Source organism: Lepidochelys olivacea (genome assembly GCF_965140295.1).
Source record: "Lepidochelys olivacea isolate rLepOli2 genome assembly, chromosome: 8".
Taxonomy (NCBI): Eukaryota; Metazoa; Chordata; order Testudines; family Cheloniidae; genus Lepidochelys; species Lepidochelys olivacea.
In genome coordinates, this window is record NC_140418.1 from 90,833,791 (window position 1) to 90,858,217 (window position 24,427).

Here is a 24,427-nt window from a genome sequence, read left to right on the forward strand (position 1 = left end):
TAGAGAGGGTTACAAATCACACCTGTCTGGTGCGCTTTGCTGGAGCCAGGTAGACAAGCCCTGAGACATAAAATGTAAAAGAAATTTTGTATAATCAAGAAAAGGTACTTGCACTATTATGAGATAGAAAACAAGGCCATTATCACAGAAGAATTTAGCTTCATTGTTCTCTTCACAGCTTTTTTGTTTTAGCAAGAGAAAGAAAAATTACATATGCTAAACCAAAAGGCTATGCTAAGTGAGGACTATACCCAAATTATAGTGCCATGTGACAAACAGGCAATGCATCAGTATACACAGTGTAAACATGGGTGATTTTGGTTTATTAACAACATCTAGCCTTTTATCAGTTTAAATAATACTTTTAAATAGAGTTAACATTGCTTTTAGTGACCAATTTGATTAAAAGGAGGACTGGACGATTTTGTTTGACTCATTCAGGACAGCCAGCCGTTTCAGCACTGCACACAGTTAGCATCAGGTCCTAGCCTTTTCATGTGATGACTGTGGGGCCGGTGCGGCCAGTTCTTTCATGGAGCTGTGAAAGCTTCAGTGCAATACCAATGAGAGGAGCCAACATGACCTGCCGAAAGGAGAAAGAGAGATCAAAACCACTGACCAATGGCATGTTACCGCTTGAACCTTTAGGGCTCATTCTTTTCTAACGGATTGTTGGACGTTTGATCTGAGGCCCTAAAACACAAGTCTGAACACTCATTCACAACAGATTGGAGTCCTATTATTTCAACGCTGTGAAACGTAGCTGCTACACAACCAAGACAAACTGTGAATTCGGCCCCAGATAGGAAGATAGATGTAGTAATTCTATGGAACTTTACAAAGTGAACTAACAAATATTGCTACTTTGGGGACTTCTATACTTCTCAGTTCTATACTGTTCTGAAATCATGATTTTCTTATGTTCCGCAAATGGCAAATGATACTCACTCAACCACAATACCCCATCCCCAATATAACCACATTATTTCCTTTTTTCTGGCTTAACAAGTTGTCTAAAAGAGTTCAGAGACATTGACGGGAGATGTTAAGAAGGCGCACAAGAGAGGTTACCACCATTTTTTTAATGGAACCTTGGAGAAGGTACATTAAAACTAGTGCAGAACATGACAACAGATTCTGTTATCTCAGGGCTGCAGTCTTCCACGCCCCATGGATTTTTGGGGATTTGTTTTGAAATATGTATTTCCCAAATGTTGTTCTGATCCTTGGGGATTCAATTCTCCAATCAAAAGTATAATTCAACTTTGAAGCAGTGCCTTCCCCAGCTTGTAACCAAATACTCAACCATGCTACGTACCACTTAGATAGGTAGACAAAATAAAATGCAGTTGTGGAGGAAATTGTGATGAATTCTGAATAGTAAACTACTTGCTCCATATGGAGTAGAGAGATTTAGGGAACTGAGACACCTGTTTCTGGAATAGTTATCACCTCATAGTCAGAGGGGCTGGAACAATATGCACAGTGGGAGAACCACTGAACCAAACTGTAAACCCTGTATATGATGGAAACCACTTCAAGCCAAGGGGTGAGGCAGCACCCCCAGTTCCAGCACCTATGCTCACAGTGGCTCTCTCAGTCATGCTCCCCTCAAAGGGAACTTTGTGAAAAAGGGAGAGCAGAGTGGTACCCAAAGCCTGGATACGACAGTTACCTGTGGATCTTCATATATTTTTGGAGCGTCTTTCTCGTAGCTATCAATGTACAGTCGCACAGTCGCTCCAGCGCTGCCGGTACCACTTAGTCTGAAGATGATGCGAGAACCGTCAGTGAAGAGGAGCCTTAAACCCTAGCAAGTGCACATGAGAACAAAATGAATACACGCTCATTCATCTGCCTCTTCAGATACCTGATGTACCTTCCAGCAAACCTGTCATGTCATTTCTCCGGTCATTCTTCATCAGAGGGCAACAGAAGTTGCCAAGAGCACCCTGTTTGTTCCTCTTACCCCGACTGACTATGTGTCCCTCCTGAGCCACTCTTGAGCATTTCCCAGATGATGACAGCTTTTGAATCCAAAGTATCATGAAGACCCTAGTCCTATGACTGGCTTGGGAGCAAGAGACCAACTCTGATTCTCTGCATACCAGCCTGTCACGCTACCACTGCACTTCCGGGCAAACTCCATTTAAAGAAAATAATTGAAACATTTTAAATGCAAAGTAACAATTCTCAGTGCCTTTGTCCATTATTCCTTTCCAGTTAGTATGCCTCTTTCCCCAGTATGCTGCAAACCGGACCCATCTACAGGACAATTTTATTTAAATAACTTGCATAGTACAGGGTAACTCATCTTGTATATATTCAATAGCTCCTTGACTTTAAAATGCTGGAATTCAGTCCTTAGCTACCGCTGCTCTCTGACAGCTACTGCAGCGCTGCCTGCGTTCTGCAAGATGGCAACAAAGCAACAGGATCAGGACATAAAACAAACGTATTTGCCCTTTGGAATCACTGACCTATAACTAAAGTTTATGGACCTGAGCCATGCTTCATCTAGTTTGAGCCACTCTTTCTGTGCAAAGCAGCCCTAAGCCCAGCAAATCCAACTCCTGAAGGATCTCCCCTGCACAGAAAAATCCTTAGGTAGGGCAAAGTCATCATCATAGCTCTTATACCATCTTCCATCGAGCTGGTGGAATGGGGCGAGGCCAGAAGAGGTCACCACTGCACTGTGGTGATCCCTGGCTGCCCTAACAATGTGTTGGGGCCACTGTCAGTTGGGTCAGGTTAGAACAGCCTTCAGGCCCTCTCTTCCTTCAGCCCCTCCTCGGCAGCACCAACCAGAAGCCAGGGTCTGGCCTATAGTTATAAAACGCATGTAATTGGGGGGGGAAGGGGGGCGGGGAGGTTTTTAATAGCGGGATAAAGCTTTTGGCACAAAGGCAAGGATAACCTTGTTGAAATTTTAACTGGAAATATCTAGTCAGAACCACATATTCTTCAAAAACAGCACTGCAAGTTATAGACAAAAGTAGTTTTCCAGTCTCACCTGGTTTCTGGAGATGCTTCCATCCACAGGATCGCTGTATTCAAAGTTATCGGCTTTCTCAACAGTGTAAACTTTATCACCAGCCGACAGCTGCTTCCCCACAAAGGAACGGTCGAACATCATGGTTTCTAGATCCTTCATCATTTTGTTAGCTCCGTCTGCATCCACTTCCTCATAGTCATATCTAGAACCAGCCACGGTAGAATGAAAAGTTAGGGAGGCTTTTTTGTGGTGACAAACAATGTTTCGGGAGCCACCCGTTTAAAAATATCTTGTTTGATTTAAAGGTTGGGTTTAGTTCCTTATAAATGGCCTCTGCAGTTCCAGGCACCCAAGAGTCTTACAGCCGGTTAAGCAAATCCCACAAACAGTAACAAAGGAATCCGCTGGAGCGGGTAAATTTAGCAGTTATAGAAGTAAAACCCAGCACAGCACTGGCTTCAGGTATATCGGTTATTGGTACGTCAGTGCTGCCAGAGGCCCCCGCACTAGGAACAAGATGTGCTACAATCTGCACACCCTGTACAGCTCTGTCACTGAAGAGGTTACAAATTAATTTGCCATTTGTGGTCTCAATGCAGATGCTAGTCTAATAGAAGATAAAAATCCTGCCTAAAGATCAATACCCAAAAGAATGTGTTGAAACAACATACAGGCGTCAATTTAAACTGGGCAGAAAGCAGAGTTAAGACTAACAGTCCTGCATTTTAAATTTACCCAGAGATGCTTTGATATTCATGGCACGTAAAACTGAACTGCTGAGACATCGAGAATGCCCTAGAAATAACAAAGCTGAGTTAAGGACAGAGAAGCCATCCTAGTTGTGGAGGTCAAGGTTCTCCCAGTGTAAGTAACACACTTCACAGGGTTTTGGAGAAGTTTTCAGTATTTAGCAGTCAGGGCACTTGACCCTTCTTAGCATTCCCTCCCTTCTGTCCCAGGGCTGGGGACTGAGCACATTCTGCTCTCCGCAAAGGGTCCTGCTTCATCATGGTGAGCCATCACCTGGCTCTTCCCTCACCTTGTGAAGAAGTTCCGCCCATATTTCTGCCAGTGATCTTTCAGGATGTCCTCCACACTCTGTTTGCGGACAGCTATTATAGACAGCCACGCCAGGACAGCCCACAGCCCGTCCTTTTCACGGATATGATCAGAGCCTGCAACGTGCAAAAGCAGAAACAAACTGAACAATTTCCTTCACTTGAGAGTTTGCATTAAAGCTCTCGTCCATCAAGCTGCCAACCACATAGATTTAAACAACGCATATGACAAGTTTTAAATACTACACCCTCTGGATTATAATATTTACAGAGCTCATCATGTATTTAAACAACAGTTAAAAACAGAAGATAAATTAATTCCCCCGCCAAAACACACACATTTTGGGAAAGGTCTACGGCATATGTTATACAGGAGGTCAGATTAGATGATCACAGTGATCCCTTCTGGCTTTGGAATCTATGAACTAGACATATAGGGATAGATTTTTAAAACAGGTATTTAGGTGCCTAGTGGGATTTTCAAAAGTACCTAGTGCACCTAAATACCTTCAAAATACCTAAAAAATCCCACTAGGTGCCTGAATACCTTTAAAATTCTGTCCCGTAGCTCCTTAAACTGGCTGGTTTACCATTGAGGAGTTATACTGAATTGCACTGCTGCACTTTAGTTACACTGGGGTTTTATTCTGATGGTACTTTACAGTTACAACAAGACAGCCTAGAGCATGTAGAGAGGCACCCTTTTCCAGCAGGTGTACACATCCAAATAAAGGTCTTATACAATGTATCCACTCATCCCTGGAATAAAGTGCTTAAGTACGAAATCTGAAATTCTGTCATCTTGCATTATGCAGAATTTTTTAGGTCGTGTCTAGATTCTGATTGATTTAAGAAGGTACATGTTTGTTTCCATTTTATTGGACTATATAATTGCCATATGTAACGTCCCCTCAGCAGTTATACGTGACCCACATGCTCCCTCAAGCTCCATATTCCCCTAGTAACTTACAATAAAGAGTATTTCATTCCTTTTTAATTCTTTGAAGTGAATTATGTGCTAGATTGGCAACCCTGGGCATGCATCCTCTTTTTATCCACAAAGCAGATACAACGCAAGCAGTGTTAGTGCAACCCATGTGATCCTGCCTTCTATATCAACCCTGCCAGCATGTCGCTCTGTAGGGAGGAGAGGCTCCATGGCCATTGAGTCATAGAATCATAAACCTTTCACTCTCTCGCCTGCTCTCAAAAGATGCCAGTTATAGTGTGGTGCGCACTCTCCTGGGTTGGATGGAAACCACCAAGCCATTTCACATGGGGCATCTGATGACAACAATTTTAGGACACTATTCATCCGACACCACCTGAAAATTGCTGATCTGGAGACCATCCCACAGCCTACTAGCAACTCCCTAGGCCATCCAGTTCTCTTCCTTTCTAGGTACTGTCATTTACTTCAATTCTGGTGCTCTCTCATACATTACCCACACACTAGGGCATTTGCATATAGGTACCCAGGGCAATGACTCAAACATTTTACTTCTGATAATGGCCAAGATTTCTTTGCACCTTTTATAGAAAGGCCCTAATTTTTCCAAAACTGTCCTCCTCCCTCTCATCCAGAGAATAGCACTTGCCCTCCAAAAACATCATCATCGGTACAGACAGGCCCAGAACTGCAGCAAACACCCTTCAACCAGAGGCTCATCCATGTTGCAGCTTGTTCAGCCACCAGAAGTCACGGCCAGACAACTGTGATGCGTTCACATCAGAGGCTGATGGCACTTCAGTCAAACAGCTGCCACTACAATTCCCAACCATATGCTGCTTGACATTAAGTACACGATTAAGTCCATCTGTATTCAGCAAACTCTCTAAGCACATGGTTAAGTGCTTTGCTGAATCAGGGCCAGAGAGAGCAAGATATCTTTTATATGACTCAGATGCTGATCTCCTGCATAGCAATGAAGACCCTGAAGATCAGCATTGCTAGAGGAAGGAGGAGGACTCAGATGTTATGTGATGGATGCAGAAGAACCTACATAGTTCGCCTTGAAACTTCTCTTGGAATATCACACACTTTGCACCACGTTATCTTATGCAAAGAGAGTTCTATACATTTTAATTTCCCTATGCAAATGGCAGTATTAAGTCACATGCCCACCCCCAATAGATTTACTAAGATATTAATTTTGAATCTCAATTCACCTTGCTTCGACAGTTCAAAGGCAAGAGTTAATTTAACCTTTATAAATCAAACCTTGTTTTTAGAACAGGAAAACCAGGGTCCTATTAAGCTCAGAGATTTAATAGCAACCTGAAACCTCCCCTAATAAAACCACATTCACCAAACCATGTTTCTTCCGAGAAATGAAAACATTTAGAAGGTTTTCCTGACCACCAAGAGTTGAAAAAATACATTTAGCATTGCATTTAATCCCCACAGACCCAATGACCGGCTAGTAAAGGGGCCCTTAAACTTCCTGAATAGGCCTTCCTGAAAGGAAAACTAGCTTTTCCCTGACTCAACTTACCAAGGAACTTTTACAGTTGTGTATATTTTCATCAGTAATTTTTGTAAACAAATTTTGTTTTTATGATTCAGGAAACATTAACTCCTATACGTGAAAGATAAATCCCACCTCTCCAGAAAGAGCTAAACTGTGTTTAAATGCGAGGAATATCATCATCATTGAGATTAGGAACAAAAACTTACCAGTACCAAAACTTTCCTCTCCACACAGAGACAGTTTGTTTGCATCCATTAAGTTTCCAAAGAACTTCCAGCCAGTTGGAGTTTCAAACAAAGCGATCTTTGTAGCTTTGGCCACCCTTCAAAGGCAAGGAAGGTAAGTTATATCACAGCTGGATTGTTAGCACACCCTTGTGAAATGCTGCAACAGTAACATTAGTTGTTATCATTAGTTGTTATCAAGCATCTCATTTAACATAACAGTGAAGGCAAGTCAGTCCTATTTTTTTTTAAATAACAACTCTTTGTATATTTGTCCCTTATTTTATTCTTGTGTTACCTTGGGGTGAGGCGACTGATCGGGAAATGCAGAAGAAGAACACCTAGCTCCTATGTAGTACTTTTCATCAGCGGAGCTCACATTACTTTACAAAGGAGGCCAGTATCATTATCTCCATTTTACAGATGAGGAAACTGAGGCACAGGAAGGTTAAATGATTTACCACTCGGCAGACCTGGAAACAGAACCTAGTTCCCTCAAGTCCCAGTCCAGTGCTGCCTCCCCTAGTGAATAGGTTTCAGCTGATCATTTGAGTGCAAACTGCTGACCCTCTCTTCTCTGGTGGCACAGGTGCTGGAACTAGGGGGCTTGGGGTGCTGCTGCCCTCTGGCTTGAAGTAGTTTCCATTATATACAGGGTTTACAGTTTGGTTCAATGGCTCTCAGCACCCCCACTACACAAATTGTTCCAGCCCCCCTTTCTGGTGGTTAGTGTCCTCAGTCCCTACTGGCCTCAATGGGTGTTGATGGCACTTAGCATCCCTCAGGACCAGGGTCTAAGCTGAAAAAAACCCAACCGCAAGATCTCAATAGCTTTTGAAACAGTATCGTATGAAAATGGCTTGTAAACATTATTCCCACTAAAGATATTGTTTCAGGCATGTTTGAATATGGTCACTGCTGGGGGACAGCACAATTCACCCACCACGAAAAGGTTTAAAAATGACACGAACAATTGTCAACCCCCATACCCTGAGTCCTACCTATCAATTGCTCCACTGGTAGGCATGCTTCGCGCGAAGCCACGAACGCCAGTGTGCTGAAAGTAAGGAATACTGAAAATATTGGCAGCGATGACAGCAACAGAGTCCGAAGGGTTAACAAAGAACCCATGCTTCCCTAGAATCATGTTCCGATCCTAACGAAGAAGACAAAGGAGGACAATTCAGTTCTAGCTACGACTGTCTGCACACAGGTATCAGAGTAAACATTATTTTTCAGGCACACGATGTAAAAACCATACAGTACCACAGAGTTACTTTTTACTGGATTAAAGTGAGCGTGGAGCTTTTAATCATTTAAGCAGCATTGTATCGATGGTATTTTCATCAACATCTTGGCTTTTTCATAACCTCCAAAGCTTGTTAAGTATCATCTGAACTTTGTAACCAAGTACTGTCATAGCGACAAATGAGAGCAAGCAATTTTTGTTCATACATAACTATAGAATGGGAGGGAAATCCCTGATCTCCTATCCATTGTACTGTTTGAGCATCTGACTATAGGCATTAGTGCAGTGCTGCTGTAACCCATTTTGGTCCTATTCTGCTCCAATTGAAATCAAAGGCAAAACTCCCAATCACCCACAGGAGCATCATTATTAAATGTCTAGTCTTGGCATCGTCGTGTAACATGTGGATGAGCTACCATTTGCCAAGTATCACTAGACTGCAACAACCTATTCAGCTTTGACATCCATGGGAATTCTCTCAGCTTATGCCCAGGATAAATCCAGTGCAGACTATGCATCAATGAATCCAACAATCATTATTCCAATTGAAGCACTGCCTTTTAAGGCTCGTGCCCTAGTGTTTGTAGCTAGACAGTGCGGTGGGGGTGGGAGGTTCTATAGAACAGCCACATGCTCATTTACCCCATCTCCATCAAAAGCAGCTCCAAAGTCATACTCTCCTGTCTTCATAGACTGGACCAAGTCAGAAGCATAGGTTAAGTTTGGGTCTGGGTGGTGGCCACCGAAGTCCTCTAAAGGTATACAGTTCACAGCAGAATTTGCAGGAGCTCCAAGCTCCTCACACAGGATCTTCTTCACATAGGGGCCCATAACTAACAGAGGAAAAAAAGGGAAACGATTAAACATTTTATTTTTTAAATTAAACTTCAACCAGTGGCACATTCTGTTCACACTATGATTCAGCCAGAGGCTGCTCGTCTACTATAAGAAGATCTTTCCGTTTTAATACACTGGGAGCATATGGGTTTTTTGACTGTAGAGCAAAGCTTAGGCCTGATCCTGCAATGTGCTGAGCACTGTGATCCTGAGGAACTTAAACACAAGTTGTCCAAAGTGTTCAATGAAACTACTCATGTGCTCAACGTCAAATAAGAGCTTAAGTGTTTTGCTGGATTGGGGCTACAGTGACAAGATCAAGCACTTAGTTACTCAATGTGTTACTTATACTGTGATAGCTCCTGGGTGTCCAAGTCCTGGACCAGGACCTCACAGTGCTACATGCTGTACAAAAACACAACAAAAAGAGGTTTCCTGCTTCCCAAAAGCTCCCAATCTATACAGGTCACTGTGATGGCTCCGTGGAACAGGAGAGAAAATGGGAAGGCTGGCCCTAAACATCTAACAATATAACATGATATTCTGTGTTTCACACACCAATACGCAAAGCAATTTAAAAAAAAAGTTAGCATGGAATTTCAGAGTTAGCATGATTGTGGTGCAAAGAAGATGGAATAAGGGTGCTAAGAATGCCCCACAGAATAAGCTTTACTGTAGCAACGTCATGAGCAGGTTATCTACTAGGACTCTAGGCACACAAGCCTTCTAAAGCAAATATTTCTCTCTATACTATATAGTTACAGTCTAAGGCTCCAATCCTGCAATCAGATTGAGATGGACAGACACTTTGTGGAGCTCAATTGACTTTACCTGGATTTAAAATTCCTCCTGCATGGATCTGGTTGCAGGTTGGGCTACACCTTTGTTTCGCTCTCAAGAAAATAAAGCCTCACGTTTTAATGAGAGCGACACACCTGAGCAATGCAGCATTTCCACTGGCCACCATAAAGTTCCCCCTCACTCATTTCTTCAGATCACAGTATTTTTATTATGTTAAATACTCAAATCAGACACAAAAGTTCAAAAAATTAAATCTGAAAGATTAAACATGTCTGACATCCCTAACTTAAATTTTTTCAGTGCGGTTCGGAAGTAACCTTGCTATTAGGGGACGTATTCTATTTACCATGAGATTAGTAGCAAGATTCTTTTGAAGTCTGTCCGTGTCTAATATCATGACACTCTCTTTACAGCAGCAGCTGTCAATTCGCCATCAACTGAGATTGGTCCAGCAACTATGTAGCTGATTCTGCAGTTTTGACAGGCCTGAAGACCCCAGTTAGCTTTTGCTGCTTTCTGCACACTGTCTTGAAACAGTAGAAAGTTAAAATTTGTTCTCTATTCTATGGGCCAAATTTTGCCATTAGACCATAGTGATGCCATTGTCATCAGGGACGCAGCCTGAGTGAGAAGGGGACAAATTCAGTAGTGATGTAAGTGATGCCGTAAATTTCACCTCAACAAGCAGGGGCAAGTTCTACATAGGTGGAACAAAGCCCCTTCTTTAATCTTTCACCTCATCATACTCTCCTCTTGGTTGTTTTCCCTGCTGCCATTTGCCCTTCCTCCTCCACAATGCAGAACTTGCCCCCCCTCCTTACACAGAGGTGTAATTTACACAGATGTTTCCATCTCCCCAGAATTTGGCTCACCTCTCTAGAGCAGAGGGAGAAAAAACCAACAACCTCCCTCTGAAATACAGCTCTAGACTGCTAGGAGGCGTTACTCCATGTTATATGCAATATGTTTTTGTCCCAGGGTTCTGAGGTTATCAGTCAGCCACAACACTGACCAACTGGATGTTCAATTCTTTGTCTCCAACTCTTCCATCCAGTATGCCAAACGAGGGGGAGGAAGGCAAAAAACACAAATCTCATTAAATAAGATTTCCCCCCATGACATACCTACAACTATATCTATTGTATTACACACGTTCTCACACTGGACTTCATCACTGTGGTATCTGAGCACCTTCCCATAGGGCATTAAGCAATGTAACTAACATCTGTCATGTGTGGTTCATTCTCATCCTCTCCCCAGAGGGAGACTTGTTTGTGTAGTGTAGGGTTTTGTATTTAAATGAACATGCTGCTCTGTGTTTATGTTAGAGAAGGCAAGAAGTGAGTCTTCCACTTGATGTGGTAAGTAGCTCGGTTTATAAGAGCCCCTCTAAAGCTACCTACTCCCCTTTTGCCACCATTACAAATAAAATACTGAAAATTAGCATGTGGGAGGTTGGGGGAGGGGGAAGGAAAGTCAATTACATTCCGGATCCTAAGTCACTCGGGCACTTTTGAAAATTTTTCCCAAAAGCTCTGCTGGAACAAATGAGGATTCATGGTGACGAAAGACGGTGCAATGCACTTCTCAAACAGAGGAAAATAAAAGATAGCAAAAAAGAGTGAGCTAGTCCTTAAATTAAAGTTTCTCCCTCCAAGAAATAGCTAAAAAAAAATGAGACAGTAATTATTTCATACCTCCATGCATAGCATCTATGCGAATCTTTAGGTTGTTTTGTCCTGAAAGTAGTTCTTTCAGCGCACTGAAATCAAAGATGTTCCTCAACATGTTCGCATAAGCTTCTACTGAGTCCACAATTTCAACTGCAAAGCCAAAAAAAAACAAGCAACGCAATACACTAAGAGACTAGCAATGACTAGACTGATCAGATAGACTAAAATCCTGTTCAAAACGGTAACTTTGCTACTTATGACAACATGATGACATTCCTGAGCGCAAAGGCCCACCATTCAAAATAAGAAGGTCTTTGAACATCCCATAGTATCAGTTCCTAATAATGGCAATGGAGAAAACCGCCTGAGGTAACAGCACACTTTACAGTCCTACTTTCTAGAAGATTTTCAATATTACTATATACTACCATTCCCTATTGGTTTCAGCCTAATCAACACAGCCAGAAACCTGAAGGTAAAAGTAGCTCCCAGTACAACTTAATCTCTCTGTTCTTCATTCCAGAGGGTTAAATTCAGCTCTCAGTTACAGTGAGGGTGGAACTTTCAAAAGCATTTACCAAAGTTAGACAACAACTTGCACTAAAAGTCAGTGGGAATCAGACACCTAACTCTCATTTGTACCTTTGAAAAAGATTGCACCCGTGTAACTGAGAACGGAATTTGGTCCACATAAAGGCAATGCGGTGGAAAATGTATTATTGCAAAGTCCCAGTGTGCTAACACTGGGGGTTGAAGGAACTAGGAATTCTACCAGGTTCCTTGTTATAAAAATATTCAAATTGTTTCTTTTTTTACACACACACACAGAGTGTGAACGATGTGCAATTAAATCTGAAAAAAAATTAACATTTCATTGCAAGTTTGCAAAAATGGTCTGATTTTACAGAAAACCTGTAACATACCAGATTTTTTTTAAAGTGCAAATGCAGAGACAAAAATCAATTCAAAATTTTAAAGAACACCTGGAAAAATTTTAGATTTTTTTGTGGGAAAAAAATAAGTACAAAACTGCATATGTTTTGCTAACATATTTTCAAAAGGTACCATTTTACTGTAGCACAAATGGAATGATAATATTCATATCCATTTTAGTAGGGCCCAATAGTCTCATTTAAATTAAAGTGAACATTTTTTGTTATGAACTATATGCAATACATGAAAAGAGTGCCTGTTGGAGGACAAAGAAGTGATTCAATCATGGTTCTATAAATACCTATACAGGGATAGATATACAGAGAAGATATCAGATACTAGAGAATGCTTTAAGCTAGCATACAAAGCCACAATAAGACTGAATAAATAGAATCCAGAAAAGTTCAAACTGGAAATAAGGGTTTCTACAGGTATGTTAGTAACAAGAAGATCAGGAAACATGTAGGATCCTTACTGAATGGGGGAGGTAACCTAGTAACAGATGATGGGGAAAATGCTGAAGTACTCAATGCTTTTTTTGTCTCAGTCTTCACAGACAATGTCACCTCCCAGACTGCTGCACTTGGCAGCACAGTATGGGGAGAAGTTGAGCAGCCCTCACTGGTGAAAGAACAGGTTAAGGACTATTTAGAAAAGCTGGACATGCACAAATCCATGGGGCCGGATGCAATGCATCCAAGAGTGCTGAGGGAGTTGGCTGATGTGATTGCAGAGCCATCTGCCACTATCTTTGAAAACTCATGGCGATCAGGGAAGGTCCTGGACGATTGGAAAAAGGCAAATATAGCGCCCATCTTTTAAAAAGGGAAGAAGGAGAATCTGGGGAACTACAAACTGGCCAGCACCTCAGTCCCCGGAAAAATCATGGAGCAGGTCCTCAAGGAATCCATTTTGAAGCACTTGGAGGAGAGGTAGGTGATCAGGAACAGTCAACATGGATTCACCAAGGGCAAGTCATGCCTGACCAACCTGATTGCCTTCTATGATGAGATAACTGGCTCTGCGGATATGGGGAAAGCAGTGGACATGATACCTTGACTTTAGCAATGCTTTTGATATGGTCTCCCACAGTATTCTTGCCAGTAAGTTAAAGAAGTATGGATTGGATGAATGGACTATAAGGTGGATAGAAAGCTGGCTAGATCATCACGCTCAATGGGTAGTGATCAACAACTCGATGTCTGGTTGGCAGCTGGTATCAAGCGAAGCGCCCCAGGGGTCGGTCCTGGGGCCGGTTTTGTTCAACATCTTCATTAATGATCTGGATGATGGGATGGATTGCACCCTCAGCAAGTTCGTGGATGACACTAAGCTGGGAGGAGAGGTTGATATGCTGGAGGGTAGAAACAGGGTCCAGAGTGATTGGGCCAAAAGAAATCTGATGAGGTTCAAGAAGGACAAGTGCAGAGTCCTGCACTTAAGATGGAAGAATCCCATGCACAGATACAGGCTGGAGACCGACTGGCTAAGCGGCAGTTCTGCGGAAAAGGACCAGGGGATTACAGAGGACGAGAAGCTGGATATGAGTCAACAGTGTGCCCTTGTTGCCAAGAAGGCTAATGGCATATTGGGCTGCATTAGTAGGAGCATTGCCAGCAGACCGAGAAAAGTGATTATTCCCCTCTGTTCGGCACTGGTGAGGCCACATCTGGAGTACTGTGTCCAGTTTTGGGTCCCTCACTACAGAAAGGATGTGGATAAATTGGAGAGAGTCCAGCAGAGGGCAACTAAAATGATTAGGGAGCTGGGGCACATGACTTACGAGGAGAGGCTGAGGGACCTGGGGTTATCTAGTCTGCAGAAGAGAAGAGTGATTGGGGATTTGATAGGAGCCTTCAACTACCTGAAGGGGGTTCCAAAGAGGATGGAGCTCGGCTGTTCTGAGCGATGGCAGATGACAGAACAAGGAGCAATGGTCTCAAGTTCAGTGGGGGAGGTCTAGGTTGGATATTAGGGAACACTATTTCACTAGGAGGGTGGTGAAGCACTGGAATGGGTTACCTAGGGAGGTGATGGAATCTCCATCCTTAGAGGTTTTTAAGGCCCAGCTTGACAAAGCTCTGGCTGGGATAATTTAGTTGGGGTTGGTCCTGTTTTGAGCAGGGGATTGGACTAGAATGACCTCCTGTAGTCTCTTCCAAATCTAATCTTCTATGATAAGACATTTTAAATTGCAAAGATTGGATGTGGCGCATTCTCTATCACTTGGAGCCTTTAAATTAAGATCAGATGCCTTTACAAAAAGGTACAGGGGTAAAGTTTCAGAAGTCACATTTTCAAAGTGATAGGAACTTAGGTCAGATTTTCAACACTATTAAGGCACCTAGGTTCTTCTGAAAATCTCACTTGGCACCTAAATACCTCTGAAAATCTGGCTCTTGGGAACCTAGTTTTCACTGGAAGTCAATAGCATGTAATCTCCTAAGTGCCTATGTCACTTTTGAAAGTGGGACTTAGGGCCCTAATGCACTTAGGCACTTCTGAAAATTTAACACCATGCTCTGGTTCATCCACAAATAGTTGTACTCGATGCAGGAATCACTGGGTGAAATTCTGTTGTCTGTGTTATACAGGAGGCCAGACTAGCAGATCATATCCCTTTTGGCCTTAAAATCTATTAAATGACCTTGCCAAATGAAGGCACTTACATACTATGTAATTGCCCCATGAAAGTAAAAATTACATTTATACAATAATAAATGTGTCACTTGCCTGTAAATGGTTTAAACTTGTTCTCCAAGTCAAATTGCTGCTTTCCAATGGTACCAAGGTCCACCTTCAGATCTGGGCAGATAGCATACTCTTCAATAGTCTTGCTAATTTGGAAAATTTTATCAGTAATACCTTCAGGAGCAGGACCTACAGGTAAAAATGGAAGGAAAGTTTTTAGAGTGTGCTACAAGTATGCATTCCATAGGTACATCAGAAGGCAAGGGATGAGAATGTTTCTCTTGGGAACAGTATTATTTTACAAGGGAAGTAGATCGCTTGTTTCGTTTAGTGAAATATACTGCTGACAGTACTGAAGGTATATTCACTGATGTAAGAAATGTTGGCCACCAGGGAAAACTTTACCTCCATTGGAAATATTGAATTTAATTCCGAAGTCTCCATTTGGGCCACCAGGGTTGTGACTGGCTGTCAAAATGATGCCACCAATGGCTTTGATTTTTCTAATAATACAGGAGACAGCTGGGGTGGAGAGAATTCCATTCTGTCCAATCACTAAATGACCAATCTAAAACAAAGATTTAAAACAAACTATCAAAAAAATTCACAATTTTAAAGACTGCTAGAGCATGAAAGTTAGAAATGGCAACTTTACAGAGGCAAATATTTATAGAACTCTCACACAGTTGTGTGTAAATTTTAGACTTGGCAGAATTATTTTATATATATAATTTTGACAGATGATATCAATATTTATTTTTAAGCATTTTTCTATTTTTATAGACAAATTTTCATAGTGGAGGGAAATTACGCGGGGGAGGGAGGCAAGCAATTATTTAATGACAATAGTTATAAAGATTTAACTTTTTGAATCTCAACAACTATTAAAAACACAAATTGCCAATGTCAATATACACAAAGAAGATATCCTTAAATCAAACTCTAATAAGTTCTCAAGCCATGTTTTTCTTATTTGCCTATCTGGAAATTTCGATTATTATCGATGGAAACATTTTTTCATCTGTTTGTGTGTGAAATCAACATTTACTGACATTTACCAATAAAAACCTAATCCTTCCAAGCCTACTTTTAGGGCTTGTCTTTGCTACGGGGGTATTTTGACATAAGTTACACTACTCCATATATGCGAATAATGTAGCTGGAGTTGACAAGGCTTAGGTCGACTTACCTTGGTGTCTCCATTGCGCTGTGTCGACAGGAGATGCTCTCCGGTCGACTTAACCTCACTCTTCTTGGAGAGGTGGAGTACTGGGGTCGACCGGAGAGCGCTCTGCCATCGATTTAGCGGGTCTTCACTAGACCCACTAAATCGATCCCTGCTGCATCCATTGCAGCAGCATCGATCTCCCCATACTGAAAATCAGACCTTAGTTCGCTTCCACCATGTCCACATGAGGGATTTACAGTGCAGCACTCTACCCCACAGGTCGGACTACAGGAGTGTGAATAGCAATATGCCCTTGGGGTACGTGTACTCTGCAATAAAACACCCATGGGCTGGCCCATATCAGCTGATTTGGGCTCGCTGGGCTTAGGCTGTGGGGTTATAAAACTGCAATGCACACATCCAGGCTTAGGCTGGAGCCTGGACTCCAGAATCCCAGCTCCTTGCAGGATCCTAAAGCCCAGGCACCGGCCTGAGCCCGGATGTCTACATTGCGAGTTTATAACCGCAGCCTGAGCCTCATGAGCCCGAGTCAGCTGACATGAGTCAGCATCGAGTGTTTTATTGCAGTGTAGACATTCCCTTAGATTCTTAAGCTCAGCAGGCCAAATTCGGAAGCAATGTGTAAGGGAGAGTGTAAGCTACACACTGATAAATGTATCCGAGTCAAAGTAAGTATAGAGAGTCTACATTTGTGTAATGTACACATCGGAAGGGAGAGGGTGGAAAAAAGGTACACCATCTAGATTCACCTCTGATTTTGACCCAATGCCAAAATATCATCCATTCCCCACTTAATAACCAAGCAGTTACTGTGCACTCCCCAATGTGAAAGTTGTTTCTTTGTGGAAGGCTACTGTGTAAGTTGCATATAAAGCCTTAACTTACTGAGTTTCTTGTTACAAGGGAACAATATTGTACATAATATAGGAATCCCCTCCCCACAATGCTCAGAGTTGAATTTCAAATACACCAGTTAAACTTGTTGAGAGGCCAGTGTTGGATCACAACATTTTAAAGGAATACCATGTAACTCCCCTGCCCCCCCACACCACACACACACACACACACACACACACACCCCTCTTGTTATACAGAAAAATCTATAGGATGCAAGTCCTTTATAATAAAAAAGAATTAGATAAATGCTAGAATCCAGCTCTTATTCTCCTCTTCACTGACAATACAGGTGGATGCTCTTTGTGGCTCTTAAATAGCAAGGACTTGTTCTCTCAATAAAACAGGTGGCTGTCTGCATCCCCATCTTCAGTACATCTATCCAACAGGAAGGGGACTAAATGCGGACTCACCAATCCTTTACACCATGCCATAATTACAACCTCTAAATATAGATGTCTTCATTTATACATGCCAGGTTTAGTGGACGACTAGCTTAGTCATTTCCTTTAATTAAATAAATCACATTTAAAGTGTGCAATATAAATTAGACTACCGGGACACCAAGTGTGCGGGGTCTTATTTGGAAATCCTTCTGGTCACACATTCATAGAGGTGACACTACCCACCCACATGACATCCTGATGGAATTGCCTTTTACACTTTCAAGATGAGCTGTGTGTGCATTATAATAATTTTACACTTGAAAATGATCTCAGGATTATACTTTATACTCGACACACTGGGGTTAGCATGAAGTTGATAAATAAACCAAGCGGCACTGCTAACCAGTGACAGAAAGGACAGAATGTAAAAATGTTACTGAAAATATAAAAACTACAATAAAATCAAGTTTAAGAGACAAGTGTGGGCTATTTTACTGGAAATAAATATAGAGCCAGATCCTCAGCTACTGTAAATGGGTACTGCTTCATCTTCACGGGAGATCAGCTGAGATACAGGGTTATGCTTTTTGAGACTTAGCATTTCTTATTAAAATAGTGAATGAGCTACAAAGAAACTGGAAATCAAAGGCACTTGACATAATATTTATGGTCCAAACAGTGGGCCTGATCATTACCTGATGTAAATCTGCATCCTACAGATCTTCTGTTTGGACCATGTATTGACTTCAGTGGAGCTACACTGATTTACAATGACAGATGAGGTGGACTGCTATTTCTAATTTTTTAAACCCACCTCTCCCATGCAAATTATTTTGTTGATCAAGAGATCGGGGGGGGGGGGGGGAATGGGACTGAACTCTCTCTACCTGTTTGCTATGAACTATGATACTATCAGATCAGTGGTTTGGTCACAAATTCCCCATGAGCGATTTTAATAGCAGTAGAGGCAGCTAGTATTATTTTCTCTCTGCCTTAGAAATAAAATAAAATCTTCAGTGGAATCTTTGCCTTTTCCACAGAAAAACGTCATGCCCAGAAATCCATTAAAAACTGAAGTGAGCTGCATTGCATTAAAAGATGTTAGGACTTTCGTTCTAACGCCAACATGTGGAATGTCACCACAACTGGAGTTCACTATAGAGGGGTCCAGCTGTCTTGCTAAAACACATGATATCCTTATTTTCAAATGCTCTGGTGACATTCATGACATAGCTATTTATATCTATTGAGAAACTGCAAACGTTGTGTTTTGCCTTTTCATTTGTTGAGCAGCTCAGACCATAATGAAACTGTTTTTGCAGAGCAAAGCAGAGTGGTCTCTGAGCACAAAGAGCCCATCTCTTTACCAATCACTTACTTACTAACAATGGCATTGTGAGCTGATGAAGATAGTTCTGATAAGCACAAATGCCAATAATTTGCTGCAAACCAACAAAATGAGCATTAATGAGAAACTAACAATATTTATTTTCACACTGGTAGTTCTACATGTTGCTACCCGATTGCAAATGTATTTTCACTTCTCTTCAAAGCTAAATGACAAAATTGCTTTTAAAAAATTAAATTGGGTAATTTCAAGATCACTAAAGGTAATTTTCCATTAAAACACTTAACAATGATCCATAATTCTCAGTTAACCAATAGCAGTCATTTAAAAGGCAATGGGAAATTAGTTAATTAAAACTTAGAACACCTCTTAACTACTATGACTTTATACTTCTGCTTAGATCAGCTACAGTACTAGGAATTTAGTCATATTTATCATATACCAACCCCATTGGCAGCTGCCATTTGAACTATCAATTCTATTGCCAACTTATTAAAATATCTCCCATCTCCTCCAACTACCATAGTAGATCCTTGTCGATCTCTTAGATCTATGGAAAAAAATATACTCTGGACAAAATTCTGCAGATAGTTTGTCTTGGTCTCAAAATAATAGCTTTTCTTCCGTAATCCACTGGTTCCCGGTTTCTGGTCATAATAAGCTGCTGTTGGCAAAGTCAATATAAGCAGAGGACGGTCTTCCATGTTCCTTTTTCATATAAATACATTTAAAATAAATTATGGTGAAAATAAAAGAAAACTCAGCCTTGACATCAGCAATGGCACATCTACTAGTTAGAAGTTCTGTGAAGCAGTCAAGTGCCCAAAAATAGCTCCTTGAACCTTGTACTGAATGTGGTTTCGGTAACTGAAGAAGTTTTCTTGCACTTGTTCTGCAAGATCACTGTCAGAGAGAATACATATAATTCCACACTGCAATCCCTCATGAAAACGGAAAGAAAAAGGAGATTTGTCTTCTCTAGGTCTTCTGATTGTGAAGCAGTAGTTCTGTGCAGTTCTTGTATTATCACACACTAGACCACAACAGTGTTAATTCTGTCCAATTATCTGTTAGGATGGGGATAGCAAGAGAGGCTGTTTAGTAGGTCAGCCCTTCAGTCAAAAGCATTGATTTGTTGCCAGACTCTGCTCTCTAAACCAATGCAGAGCTGGAATCGTTTTAGACAGACAAGCAGATTCATAAAGTTCTGTCAGGTCTGCCAGTTGTAACTCCCACTGTCACTCAGTCCTCATTGGGAAGTGAATACTGAGAAGGTAAGTGTTCAGGAAGCACGGCTGTACACAGCTAAAGTTATTTTGTGGAGACCAGCAACTTAAAGGTCACTCTTAAAATGGCAATCAGAAGATCTCAGTTACCTACAGTTTCCTTATATTACCGTCATTGACAGCCAATAACTTCTCCATTGCCAGTATTCTATAGTGCTTAATTGAGTGGCTTTCCTCTAATAAACATTGGAGTTACCTGCTGGGCATGATGGGCCAAAGTCCACTTGGAAAATCCAGAGTAACTGCAATGGTTTCTATGGAGTTACTCCAGATTTACCACAGTCCAACTAGGAACAGAATTTACCCCTAGGGTCTTTACAAAATACTATTATTTTGGAAAAACTACATTTGTATAAAGCTGTGAATATTGAAACATGATTAACTCTGGCAGAAGAGTATGGCAGCCAAATTATTTGAAATCCCAAGAAAACGTCATCTGGACTGGCGAGATGCCAACTTTCTTAAAATGCAGGCAGTACCGTCTTTCTGAATTCTGGGAAGTTAACATGTTGGTTAAAAATAACCAACAATGCTTTTGAATAATACTTTGTGCTTCTGTGGAGTCTTTTATCCAAGTATCTCTAAACATTTAACAAACATTAATTGAGCAATTTATGAAGCCACACTTCATTACAGTCCAGCCTACTTGCTATTAAAGTAAAAAAAAAAAGTCATAATTTTTAATACAATTTGATTGTTGTGACCATTTGCAAAGTGTTCTATGGGGATGATTTCTTGAGGTCTCAGCTCTGCAACTGGAGAGAACAAACAGGCTAAGAATCCAAATAAAATATTTTTTCATCTTTAAAGCTCTTGATTAGTATTAACTAACTCATCTTTACTTTGGTGTCCTGAAATGCATAGGCACTGTGGTTAAGTTCTTAGGTAGAGGTTTCCCTCTTGTGGTACAGAAGTGGAAAAACAATTCCCAGGGTTAACTAACAAGGTTCTACTTGTACTTAGTTCACACAGCAGGTCTGCTTTCTGATCACTGCAGGAGGATTTACATCGGAAATTCCCATTGGTATTTATTAAAACAACTAGGCAAGCAGTTTCCCTTCTCGCTCCCAGGTGGCACTGTAAGTTCAACTTACTGTAGGATGTCCAACCCCTTGAAATGCCTCATTATTCAAGCACATGCAAAAAGTAAACTCTTAGAACAAGTTCCCTTTTTATTGCATGGGGGAGATTTACATGAAACTACGCACCCATTGGCAGGGGGGAAAGGCCACTATGAACCAAGTGATTTGTACTTGTACAACAACCTCCCCCTCCCCCAAATGCACGTATAATTAAGCAGCAGGGGAATTCAGCTACCAAAGTCCAGTACATCTCCCGTGGCTTCATTTAGTTTGACTTTCTACCACAAAGTTTCAGAGGCATCTCAGGCCGCCCCGGCAGAGTTCTCATCCTGAAATTAGACCAGGTACTTTAGAAGTTTCCAGATAACAGGAATCAACCTTTTACTTTACTTTGATGTTAGTGCCGATCAGCAGTGACTGGTTGGGGTTGGGCATGGAATACAAGACCTTTTACCTTTATTTTTCACCTGATGGCTGTTTCACAGCTTACCCCTTAATGGGCAAGTGTCTGTATGAAAAAAAAATACCACTATTAAAATCAGTACCTCTTCGGACAGACCCAGAAGAAAGAAAAAAGGTCTGAAGCTGAACTAGAGATGAAGGATGAAATCCTGAGCCCATTCTGCTTAGTGGGTGTTTTGCCACTGGCTTCAATGGGTTCAGGATTTTGCCCAATGTCTCCACCTTGGCAGAGTGGAGATTGGGTGGGAAAGCTTCCTCTGCCACTGCCCATGCCATCCTTGTTCTGAGGATGAATGGGGGTGGGGAGGAAGGGCACTTCTCACAAAATCCTGGATTTTACCCCTGGTTTTTAAAGATAGAAAAGCTGTGGTGTATTTCCTGGTGCAGTTTTCTAGTTTGCTACCAAGAGGAACTGGACATACAAGAACGTGGCCAGGACTATGCATTTTTTCCTGCTAAGAGCTGACTTTGGTTAATGATAAAAAAGACAAAACAAGACTGTGTTTTCAGAAAATTTAAACTTTAGACTGTGAGTCTTAGTCAAAAGGTCATTTTCCTGCTATTTCTACATATTGGCTTTTAGTACCACAAACTGTATCAAACTAAGCCTGTGTGATTCTGAAAAATGCAGAGAACCAAATTCTGCCATTAGCCTTCTGTACTAAGATTCTCAAAGTCACCTTTCCATAATTCTATATGACCAGTGACAGTGAATCTTACCCTGTATTATAAAAGACATTTACCTTCTGGCAGAGAATCTTTTGAGATGAGAGAGACCTGAGCATAAGTTACTGTATAAAGCAGACTTACAACAATCGGTTCTAAAGTGAAAGAATCATTTTGGAATCAAATAACGGTTTTGGGAAAGCCCAGAGAAAGAAGAACAAATGAACCTGCCTTTCTTTCTAGATCAGATGGAATGAAATTATCTTCAAGATTAATTAACTACAAGAATTCCAAGTGAATTACAGTCTATATAGCTCCACATTTTCACACAATATAACTATGAGTATCTACAGCATGGGAACATGAAATGTTCAGTGTGTTCCCCGCTCTAATTACTAGAAATTTTCTCTAATTTGTTAGCACACATACAGCAGGCCCATAAACCCTGCTATGCATTCATAACTAAGGCTGAGATTCTCTCTGACTTCCACAGCAACTGATGCGGCCGACTCCAGGGCACCCCACAGTCAGCTCCACCAGCCGTTGCTGGAGTGACCCAGGGACTGCTGTTCGGGTGGTCCTTGGCGTCAGCTGCACCGGCCGCTGCTCAGGCGGCCCCGGGCAGCTGGTTCCGAGGACCGCTCAAGAAGTGGCTCGCTCCAGGGAGCACCTGAGCAGCGGTCCTGAGGGTGCCATAGGGCCCACCCGAGCAGCAGCAGTCCCAGGGTGGCTAGAGCAGTGGCCTCCAGAGCACCCAGAGGCCGTCTGGAGAGCTGTCCCCGGGGAGCTGCAGCCGGGGCAGTCAACCCCCAGCACTGGAGCAGGGTGCCCCCGGAGCAGCAGCCCTCCAGAGCAGCGGGGCCCACAAGCAGAGATTTAGTCATGGGTATTTTTGGTAAAATTCATGTACAGGAAATAGACCGTGAATTTTTATTTATTGCCAGTGACCTGTCCATGACTTTTACCAAAAATACCGGTGACTAAATCTTAGCCTTAGCCATAGCCCGAGAAGCATGGACTCTGCAGAGCTGTGCACTCTTGCTGTGATCATTACAAACACCTGGCGCCTTTCCAGAGCTGAGACAGGAGCCGCTGCATGGAACACTGCAATTTCCTTCGAGCAGCCCTGAGGCAAGCCATCATATGAAACAATTCCCGGTTGCTCCTGGCAGTCATGCAGCAGCAACACGGTAGAGCACTATTTCCGGTCCCAGGAAATAAGTACTGACTGGTGGGATTGCATCATTATGTAGCTATGGGATAACGAGGAGTGGCTGCAAAACTTTCGAATGTGGAAGGCCACTTTCCAGGAACTTTGTGTAGACATTTCCCTGGCCCTGAAGCACAGCAACACTAAAATGAGAGCTGCTCTGACAATGCAGAAGCGAGTGGCAAACAATGCCAGACTGCTACCAGTCAGTGGGGAATCAAATCCAAGTTGGTAAATCCACCATGGAAGCTGTTGTGATCCAAGTGTGCAGGGCCATTAATCGACTTCTGCTAAGATGGGTTGTGACTCTGGGCAACAATGCAACCATTGACTATGTTGAAATGCCAAGAGTGATCCTGGGAGACCCAGCCTCATGAAGCCATACCCGTCCACCTGGAAAGCAGTAAGGAGCAGTTCAACAATAGGCTGAGCATGTGCAAAATGATGGTGGAATGTGCCTTTGGACGTTTAAAGGGTTTGTCGCGCAGTTTGCTTACTAAGTTAGACCTCAGTGAAAGCAATATCCCCATTGTTATCGCTGCCTGCTGTGGGCTCCATAATATCTGTGAAGCAAAGGGAGAAAAGTTTTTCCAGGGGTGGAGGCAGACAGGTTGACAGCTAATTTTGAGCAGCCAGATACCAGGGCAATAAGAAAAACCCAGCGAGGAGCTCTGTGTCTTCAGAAGGCTTTGAAAACCCATTTCAGTAATGAGCCACAGTAATGAGTGCTGCTTATCTGTGTTGTGCCTTCCCATATCATCCCTTCCGTTGCATCAGTTTCCCTGTACCCCTCTTCCTCTCAACCCCCATGACTGCAATAAATAGAGCATTTCATTCTTGAAATGTTGACTTTTATTGCACAAACAAGGAAACTGAAAGAACAGGAAAATAATTTAACCTTGGAAAAATGGTGGGATAAAATTGGGAGGGAAGAAACCAAGTCATCTTGTCTGTAAAAGCAAAACAGTTTTG

The 24,427-nt window shown here is 42.0% G+C and overlaps 1 protein-coding gene across 1 annotated transcript in view; it reads right to left on the bottom strand.

Moving 5' to 3' along the window:
• Positions 1–295: 295 nt before the first annotated feature.
• The window catches only part of PGM1 (phosphoglucomutase 1), a 29,062-nt gene continuing 4,930 nt past the window's right edge, over positions 296–24,427 (bottom strand). The window contains exons 2-11 of the mRNA XM_084637125.1: positions 15,338–15,500; positions 14,975–15,121; positions 11,333–11,458; positions 8,640–8,830; positions 7,750–7,904; positions 6,731–6,846; positions 4,035–4,170; positions 3,014–3,197; positions 1,676–1,810; positions 296–583 (exon numbers count right to left, since the gene is read on the bottom strand). Of these exons, the coding sequence (XP_084493251.1) occupies positions 494–583; positions 1,676–1,810; positions 3,014–3,197; positions 4,035–4,170; positions 6,731–6,846; positions 7,750–7,904; positions 8,640–8,830; positions 11,333–11,458; positions 14,975–15,121; positions 15,338–15,500 (1,443 nt within the window). The 3' untranslated portion in view covers positions 296–493. The remainder of the gene's footprint in view (positions 584–1,675; positions 1,811–3,013; positions 3,198–4,034; positions 4,171–6,730; positions 6,847–7,749; positions 7,905–8,639; positions 8,831–11,332; positions 11,459–14,974; positions 15,122–15,337; positions 15,501–24,427) is intronic.